The sequence below is a fragment of the Myotis daubentonii genome, chromosome 1 (genome assembly GCF_963259705.1).
Source record: "Myotis daubentonii chromosome 1, mMyoDau2.1, whole genome shotgun sequence".
Taxonomy (NCBI): domain Eukaryota; kingdom Metazoa; phylum Chordata; class Mammalia; order Chiroptera; family Vespertilionidae; genus Myotis; species Myotis daubentonii.
This window is the reverse complement of record NC_081840.1, coordinates 44,466,233-44,475,269: the sequence shown is the minus strand read 5'-3', so window position 1 is coordinate 44,475,269 and position 9,037 is coordinate 44,466,233. Positions and strand designations below refer to the sequence as shown.

Below are 9,037 nucleotides of genomic sequence, written 5' to 3'. Positions count from 1 at the left end.
GAATCTTAAAAACAGCAAGAGAAAGAAACTCAGTTACCTGCAGGGGAATACCCATACGACTGTCAGCTGATCTCTCAACAGAAATTTTGCAGGCCAGAAGGGAGTGGCAAGAAATATTCAAAGTGATGAATACCAAGAACCTACAACCAAGATTACTTTATCCAGCAAAGCTATCATTCAGAACTAAAGGTCAGATAAAGAGCTTCACAGATAAGGAAAAGCTAAAGGAGTTCATCACCACCAAACCAGTATTATATGAAATGCTGAAAGGTATCCTTTAAGAAGTGGAAGAAGAAGAAGAAGGTAAAGATACAAATTATGAACAACAAATACACATCTATCAACAGGTGAATCTAAGAATCAAGTGAATAAATAATCTGATGAATAGAATGAACTGGTGATTATAATAGAATCAGGGACATAGAAAGGGAATGCGGGAAGAGACTGCACCTATGGATGAGGACAGTGGGTGGGGAGTGAGGGCGGAGGGTGGGGCGGGAACTGGGAGGAGGGGAGTTATGGGGAAAAAAAGAGGAACAAATGTAATAATCTGAACAATAAAGATTTAATTTAAAAAAAGAAGAAAAAAGAAATTGACAAAAAATAAAAATACATGGAATAAAAAATAAATACAATTTTTTGAAGGGGGGGCGAGGGGGGAACGGGCTGGCAGGGTTCCTGGCTTATTTGCTGATTCTTTTAGCTCTTTCAGGGACAGCAAGAACACAGTAAAAATTACCCTTATTAATATGGCTGCTCATTCCCATCTGGACCGGGGGGTAGACACAAAGTATAATCATCCTCTGTAGTTGTAGCAAGTGTTTCTTCACAAGACCTTAGGGTAGCTTCCATAGATTATCTTCCCTTAAGCCTTCTGCTTGCCCCTCCGCCACCTTCCTCTCCCAGGCAATTGAGGGGAGGGAGAAACTGAGGCGGGGAGGGGGGTTGGGGGGCAGGCGGAGCCGGCCAGGAGCACCCCCCAACCTTCCACCCCGGGCCAGGCGAGGGGGCGGGCCCGAAGCCGCGGCCTCGCCTCCGACCCCGCCGCGCCCGCCGCTTTGCTCGGGGCGGCCCCGGGGCCGGGAGCTGGGCCCGGAGCTGGGCCGCGCCGCCGCCATGCTGCAGAAGCGGGAGAAGGTGCTGCTCCTGAGGACCTTCCAGGGCCGGACGCTGCGCATCGTGCGGGAGCACTACCTGCGGCCCAGCGTGCCCTGCAACAGCCCGCTGTGCCCGCAGCCCGTCGCCTGCCGCAACGGTCAGCCCGGCGGAGGCGGGCGGCGGGGCGAACGCGGAGAGCGAGGCCGGGAGCGAGGGGCCCGGGCCGGACGGGACCGAGGGCGGCCGGGCGGGAGCGAGGGGAGCCGAGGCCGGGAGGGCGCGGGGGCGGCGAGGCGGGAGTCGTGCGTCCCGGGCGGCGGAAGGACGCGGCTGGAGGCGGAGCGCGAGGCCGGGGACGCGCCGAGTCCAGGCTCCCGGCCGCCCGGCCGCCCGGCCGCCCGGCCTCCCCTGCGTCCGGACTGCGCGGCGGGAGCTGGGAGCGGCGGCCCCGAGCCGCGGAGACGCGGGGCCCGCTGCTTGGGGGGCGCTCCGCGTAGGACTCCCGGCTGCTGCGCCCAGGAAATGGAGGGCCCGGAGCAGCTGCCTCCCGGCCCCGAAGCCTGGGGACTGGGCCCCCGGGAGACCTGAGCGCGGGAGCCGGGCCTGGCTGCCCCGAGGGGCGCAGGCGGTGAACCCGGGAGCCCTGAGCTGTGGGCCCCTCAGCGACGGGCGGGACGCGAACCCGTGGCCTGGGCGCGGGCCCTGCCGCCGCTCTTTTCTTCGCCCCCTACACGTTCTCTGGCCCAGCACCGATGCCTCGGGCGTTTATCCAGGGGAGAGAGCGCCCTCTTCGCCTGGGGTTAGTGGACGATGTGCGCCCGGTGAACGGGAAGGTCAGGGGGAGTTGGACTGGGGACCGCAGTGCACTAGACCTGCCCGCCCTGGCCCATTGGGCGCAGGAGGTTACTTGCTGGGCCCCTTCCCTCTGGGGGAGATGAGCGTCCTGGGCCTTTTCAAGGACTATTTGGAATCCTTAGCTTGATTGGGAATTATGGTTAAGGTGAACATTTCGGTTACCGCTTGGCTCCCCAGCGCCCTGACACGGTCCGGCGGGCACCCTGCCACCGCCCTCGCTTGCCCCGAGCATCTCTTCTGGCCCTTGGAGACCTCTGCGCATGTTCACAAGCCGGAGCCAGTACCGGCTTGGAGTTGCCGGACAGAAACAAGTGGCTAACATCTACATGTTAGAGTGCCTCGTTTAAGTGTGAGGTTCTCCCGAGTTAACGCAAATATTCAGGTTGTGTTGAAGATGTGCCCTTTTTAAAATAAATAAAAAAAATCAGTTATCCCCTCCTCCACTGGCAACACTGTAAACCACACTGAGCTTTTATTTATCACCGCTTCAGAAAAATGAAGGTGCTGAATTTACCTGAATGTTGGGCCTCTACCAAAGCACATTTGTCTTGTCCTTTAAAAACTTCACAGCGTAGTTAAGGTTGGAAGTTATTTTGCACAGGAGGGCATCATGACATTGAAATAGTAATAAACCAGGTTTGCAAGTGTTGTCTAATCTCTTACCTTTTGAATTATGTTTCAGAGGGGAAACTCTTGTCTGGTGATGTGACTCATTACATGATCCCCGATTGGAAAGTTGTTCAAGATTACCTCGAGATCCTGGAGTTTCCTGAATTAAAGGGAATTATTTTCATGCAAACAGCTTGTCAAGCTGTGCAGCATCAAAGAGGCCGGAGGTATCTGTTTTGCATTATTTATTTATGGCGTTGATGCACCCCCACACACACACCTTTTTTTAGAAAAGATCCTTTGTTGCAGCGGGAGGGGATGCATTTATTATTTTGTCAGAAAATATTTTTTGAACTAATTTAGTATTCTCTTTGCTGGTAGGAATGCAATAACATTATTTTATATTTCTGCTTCAACATCTGTCCAAAAGATCTGACTGTAGATCAATAAGCTACGGTGTCCCCAGTATTGGGTATTTAAGATTCTTGGCTTTTGGTTTACATTTTATAGCAGTTATTGCTTATTTCTTGTTGATAACGCATATTATTTAATCTTATTTATAGATCTATTGTTTCAGATGCTTACTTTTTATTCCCTTGGAGAAAAGTACTTTATTTTTAAATTTTAGACTCCGTTATGGTAGATACAAATCGTATTTGTAGTGATCTATTCAATGAAATCAGAAATAACTTGTTTTATTTTTAGGTTACTAGTATAACTACCAACCATAGTAATTGTATTTGCTAAACAAAGGATTTTTTTATTGAAATCAGTCTAAAATGCTTGCCTTGTACCTTTTAAACAAATGCTCAAAAATTGGTTTTGTTTCATTTAACATTGGGAAAAGATTTATGATTTGAACTTGAAGCCTCATACTGTATGGAAACAGCATACAGTATTACAAACTATATATCCAGACTCTTAACAGCCCAAGTCATTTAAAAAGCAGAAACTATGCATTTATTCTTTTTTAAATGTTGTAGTTTCTTCAGATCTTGGTTGTAAAAGATGAACTGTGTTTATTTGTATATGAAAATGATAAGTTGTCCTTATTATATGCTCAGTTCCAAAAAATATGCATTAACTAGATTGTGTGCAGGTTTTTCAGACAGAATATTTTTAAATGAGCTTGAAGTTGATTTTGTTCAGACAGAAAGATATAGATGTTTATACACATTCAGATTTAAATGCTGCTGTAGGTGTCGTATTTCAATTTCTGCTACTAAAATCAATTTGTTGTTATCATTCAGATTGCTAACACACTGCAGAGCCTTTTCAGCTTCTGTTTTCTAAAATATTTTTAATATTAAGGATTGTTTTTAAAACCAATTGCTGGGACATTAAAAAACAAAGAATTGGGATTTAAATGTCTTTTCTCCTGAACATTTCAAAAGTAGTTAACTTGATGAAAAACTATTGGTTTTCCATCGCTTTACCATGTCTATGAATATACTAAATGTGAAAACAAAAGATGAGTTATGAAGTAGGCCATAAGATAACACCCTGGTTTTCCCATTTGGTAAGCATTTTTTGAGCCCCTACTTTCAGGCCTTCTGGAGTAGTACAAAGTCTTAGTTCCTTTCTCAACAGACCTATTGTCTTGTTGGGGTCGGATGCAAGAAGCAAGAAGGTAATTATGACAACCTTAGACACAGGTGGGATGATTTAATGTGGACTATACAAAGTGCAGAAGTATATATGGGGTGTGGGGATTAAGCTACAAAGTCCTCTGAAGGGGTTAGAGCAGTGATGGCTAAGCTATGACACGCGTGTCAGAGGTGACACACGTGTCAGGGGTGACACGCGAACTCATTTTTTTTGGTTGATTTTTCTTTGTTAAATGGCATTTAAATATATAAAATAAATATCAAAAATATAAGTCTTTGTTTTACTATGGTTGCAAATATCAAAAAATTTCTATATGTGACACTGCACCAGAGTTAAGTTAGGGTTTTTCAAAATGCTGACACGCCGAGCTCAAAAGGTTCGCCATGACTGGGTTAGAGACTGGTCTTAAAGGAGGGATAATGAACATGATTGATGTCGAGAAAAAAGAGGCAGGAAAGGAATCAGCAAGTTTGGGACTTGGTGCTGTGTTTATCTGTTAAGCAACCAGCTGGTGTATGCAGATTGACATAGCTAAATGACCTAAGCCCTAGAAAGTGTCATATGTTGAAAGCTAACTTTAGAATTGATGATAGCTGTTGAATAGATAACATCCAGGAGTTTGCTTTATTAATCTGGCATTCATAAGTGTTCAAAATGGCCTGTTTCATTAGTATATTGTACAAAAGTGTAAGTCATTTGACTTTTTATATTTAACCAGATGTGGCCTAGCAGAAGCTCTGTGGTGTTTGCTTCATTTAATGTTGGGAAACATTTTGTTTTGTTTTTCAGTTCTTCCTTGGAAATTTTTGAGATGCTAATAAATAATATTTTATATGCTTTTAGGAACAGTATTGCTTAGGAAAGCTTTGTCAGTTAAAAATACCTGCTCTGGCTAGGGCCGGTTTGGCTCAGTGGCTAGTGTTAGGTCTCCGAAGGAGGAATGCATGAGGCCAGAGTGGTGAGGGATTACGAATTTATTTGATCATCCGCACACCAGGTGGCTGAGCCTGGATGGCTCCAGCACCCAGTGAGGGGAGTCAGCGGCTTTTAAAGGACTTTTGGCGGGATTTTTCTGGGTGGGGACTTCTTTATGCATACCTGGAGGGGAGAGAATGGAATGTGGTCACTGCAAGTGTAAAGTGGTCTCAGCAAAGAGAATGTCCATAGTGAAATGACCTGAAAAGCCAGTTCCTGGGGGAAGGGTATCAACTCAATTGCTCCATCAAACCTAACAGCTAGAGTGTCAGCCTGCAGACTGAAGAGTCCCTGGGTGGATTCCAGTCAAGAACAGGTACCTCAGTTGCAGGCTTGATCCCGGGCCCAGGGGGTGCATGCGGGAGGCAACCAGTCAATGTGTTCTCTCTCTGTCTCTCCCCCTCCCTTCTACTCTATTAAAAAAAAAAATCAATGGAAAATATCCTCAGGTGAGGATTAACAAAAAATAAAATAAAAGTCCTGCTCTGGTCTAGTGTCTAGTTTAAGGATGTCTTGCTTTCTCCTTTTGACCACCCCCTTTCTGATTTCTTCTGTATAGCTTCAGAATCTCAATAGTTCGTGCCTAGTTCCTCAATATATATCATAGATAGGGATCATGGACTATTATAGTCGAAGAGGATCTATCCCCATCCAGTACATCAGCATTACTCAACATGAGTAATATCACTGACTTTGTTTCTAAAAGAAAACATTTCTCACGGACACACAGTGTTAATTTAAATTATTTTGTTGTATTACTATTTAAATATCTTTAAACATAAATCTATGTGTAAGTCCTCATGCTTAAGTACTTAATACAACAATAAGACCAAATAGAGCCCTAGCCAGTTTGGCACAGTGGATAGAGCATCTGCCTGTGGACCAAAGGGTCCTGGGTTTGATTCTGGTCTAGAGCACATACCTTGGTTGCAGGCACCTCCCTGGCCCAGGCCCTCCCTGGTCGGCTTGTGCAGGAGGCAACCAGTTGATGTATTTCTCTCTGTCTTTCCCTCTCTCTTCCACTCTCCCTAAAAATCAATGGAAAAATATGCTAGGGCGAGGATTAACAAAACAAAACAAAATATCAAACCTTCAAATTCAATAAACAAAACTGTAAAATCAGAAAACTGCAAATGAACACTAATTTAATGTGACAGATGACATTAATTTACTGAAGTGAAATTACCAGAGTTGGAGAGAGACATAGCTCTAATCTGCTCCGGTATTTAATATGACTTTGGGGGTTTTTTATTTAAATAATATTGATGCAGAAAAGTGGCCTGGTCTCATTAGTATATTATACAGAACAGTATGAAAAGTTAAGGTTTTGATTGTTCAGGATAATCACACATTGTGCCATCTAACAATCCTCAAATGGTTATTTAATGAGGGGTTTCTTGATAACTCTGTAAGGCTGTCTTGTTGACCACATTCATTCACAGGTGTTTGTTTTTTTATTCAACAAATCTTTATTAAAAGACTATAGGTTCCAGAAACTGCCAGCACTGAGGACACAGTAGTGAACAAAAGTGGATATGGTCTTGAGGGGAACAGGCAGTATCAGGTAAACAGATGGAGAACTGCAGCTGTGACAGGTGCACTGAAGGCCAGGTACAGGGCTCCAGGAGAGCCGGAAGTCATCAGGGAGACTCATCAGGGAGACGGGAAAGGCTTTCCTGAGGGCGGGGCCTCTACTGAGCTCTGAGGGATGAGTGGGTATAAACCAGAGAAAAGCTTCCCAGGTGAGGAAACTGCTGTGCAAGGTCATAGGGAAGGGAATGCTGCTCAAGGAACAGAAAGAAGGCCCTGGATTGGATGGTAGACCTCGGGGCCTCAGGGATGTCAGTGAAGGGTCTTAAGCAGGGTGAAATGACATAATTAGATTGCTGTTTTGAAAAGATGCCTGGGCCAGTGGAGAAAAGACAGGCAGAAGACAGGAGGCTGTTGCTTTAGTTCAGACAAGAGATGTTGGTAGCTTAGAGATGGAGAGAAATAGACATTTCAAATAGCTATTTAGTAGGTAAAATCTATAGAACTTCCTAAGTATGTGACCAAGAGAATTGAAAACATGTCCACACAAAAACTTGTACATGAATGTTCATAGCAGCTCTACTTATATTAGCCAAAAAAATGGAAAAACCCAAATGTCTATCTTGCTGAATGATTACATAAAATGTTGTGTATTCATGCAAAGAAATATTAGTCAGCCATAAAAAGGGATGAAGAACTGGTACATGCCACAACTAGATGAACCATGAAAATATTATTCTAAGTGAAAGAAACTAACCACACAGAAAAATTATGTAGTGTATGATTCTACTTATATAAAATGTCAGAATAGGTAAATCCAAGAAACAGAAAGTATATTAGTTAGGTTGCCAGGGGCTGGGGATCAGGGGAAATGGAGAATGACTGCTTAATGGGTATTTTTCTTTTGAAGGTGATGAAATGTTCTGGAATTAGATCGTGGGCATGGTTACACAACTCAGTGACTATACTAAAAACCATTGAAATGAACATTTTAAAGGGTGGATTTTATGGTATGTGAATTATATGTCAATAAAGCTGTTACTTTTTTAAAAAATCTGTAGAACTTAGTATGGATTTAGATAAGTGAGGTGAGGAAGAAGGTGGTGTCAAGGATAACGCTAAGCTTTCTGGCTTATGTACGTGGATGGAGAGAGGATGCACCCAAGGAGGTCTGAGGGGGAGGGGCAGAGAGAGGTCTTGAGTTTGAAGTGTCTGAGGCTGCCAGGAGGGCAGGCGCTGACCGCAAAGGGCACTGCAGTTAGAAGGCAGTCATTCAGCTGGTCCAAAAGATACTCTGTTAGAAATGTTTTAAGAGTATCACCTAATATAAATGGAAACATAAAATTCTTGTAGAAAACTCAAGGACCTTTGAAAGTAAGTCTACTAGACCCTACCAAGTTCTGGGGAAACTGGTTGAAGAAACACAATGCTGAATGCACAACTCACTTCCCCACTGATTGTGGGACACCCACTTCTAATCCCCAGAGAGTATAGTCAGCAGGGGGATGGGATGAAGGGATGTTGCATCTGTGAGATCACCTTGAATAAAAATAGTAAAAAAAAAAAAAAATCAATTTAAAGAAGGTAAGTTCACCCCCACTAAGAAATTGTTTGAAATGTTTTTGATAATAGAGATTTGGAAAACACTGAAGCCAGTCCAGGGAAACTAGGGGTTTTCTGTAAGACTGGAATTTTTAAAACTTAAGATAATTTAATTGTACTTCACTGTCTAAAACTATTACTCTCCGATCATTCAGGCCAAACTTGTTCAAGGCACTATGGATGTTCTTTGTTTGTTCCATGCAAGTTTCTCATTTCTACTAGTATAATATGCACCGCCAACCCTGACTAGCAAAAAAAAATGACTGTATTGTATGTGTGCACTATTAAATTATAACCATGAGCCCCCATGCCTACAAGAAAATCCAAATGTCACACTCAGAGTGATTCCCTGTTTCTCTCCTGCTTTCCCCGTTAATAGTCTTGTGCCATTTGTTTATTTGTTTTATCCAGCTGATAGGTAGTTGACAAATGGAAGCACACTCAAAATCTAAGGAAAATATAAAGGGATGAAACTTAAAATTGAGGAAATTCTTTTTTAAGTTATGTAATTTTCTAAACATTAGGAAGAATTATCTTTCTTCTCGTTTGGTGCTAAACCCCCTGGATCTGGCTTGTAGAACAAGAACATCAGTATTTGGGAAGGACGGGATTTGAGAATACCTGGGTCAGAAATGCAGTGGCGGCTGGAGCCATCCAAGCTCAGCCACCTGGTGTGCGAATGATCGAATAAATTTGTAATCCCTCACCAAAAACAAACAAACAAAAAAATGCAGTGGCACAACAAATGCTGTGTTGTGTA

At 43.7% G+C, this 9,037-nt stretch overlaps 1 protein-coding gene across 3 annotated transcripts in view; it reads left to right on the top strand.

Moving 5' to 3' along the window:
* The first annotated feature begins 1,018 nt into the window (after window positions 1–1,018).
* The window catches only part of DIS3L (DIS3 like exosome 3'-5' exoribonuclease), a 35,568-nt gene continuing 27,549 nt past the window's right edge, over window positions 1,019–9,037 (top strand). Inside the window, exons 1-2 of one of the 3 annotated variants that reach the window (XM_059697611.1) lie at window positions 1,019–1,255; window positions 2,636–2,789. In XM_059697611.1, the coding sequence (XP_059553594.1) occupies window positions 1,117–1,255; window positions 2,636–2,789 (293 nt within the window). In that variant the 5' untranslated portion in view covers window positions 1,019–1,116. Of the gene's footprint in view, window positions 1,256–1,475; window positions 1,898–2,635; window positions 2,790–9,037 lie in introns of those variants that run through there. The other 2 variants (XM_059697597.1, XM_059697603.1) reach the window with 2 other exon arrangements.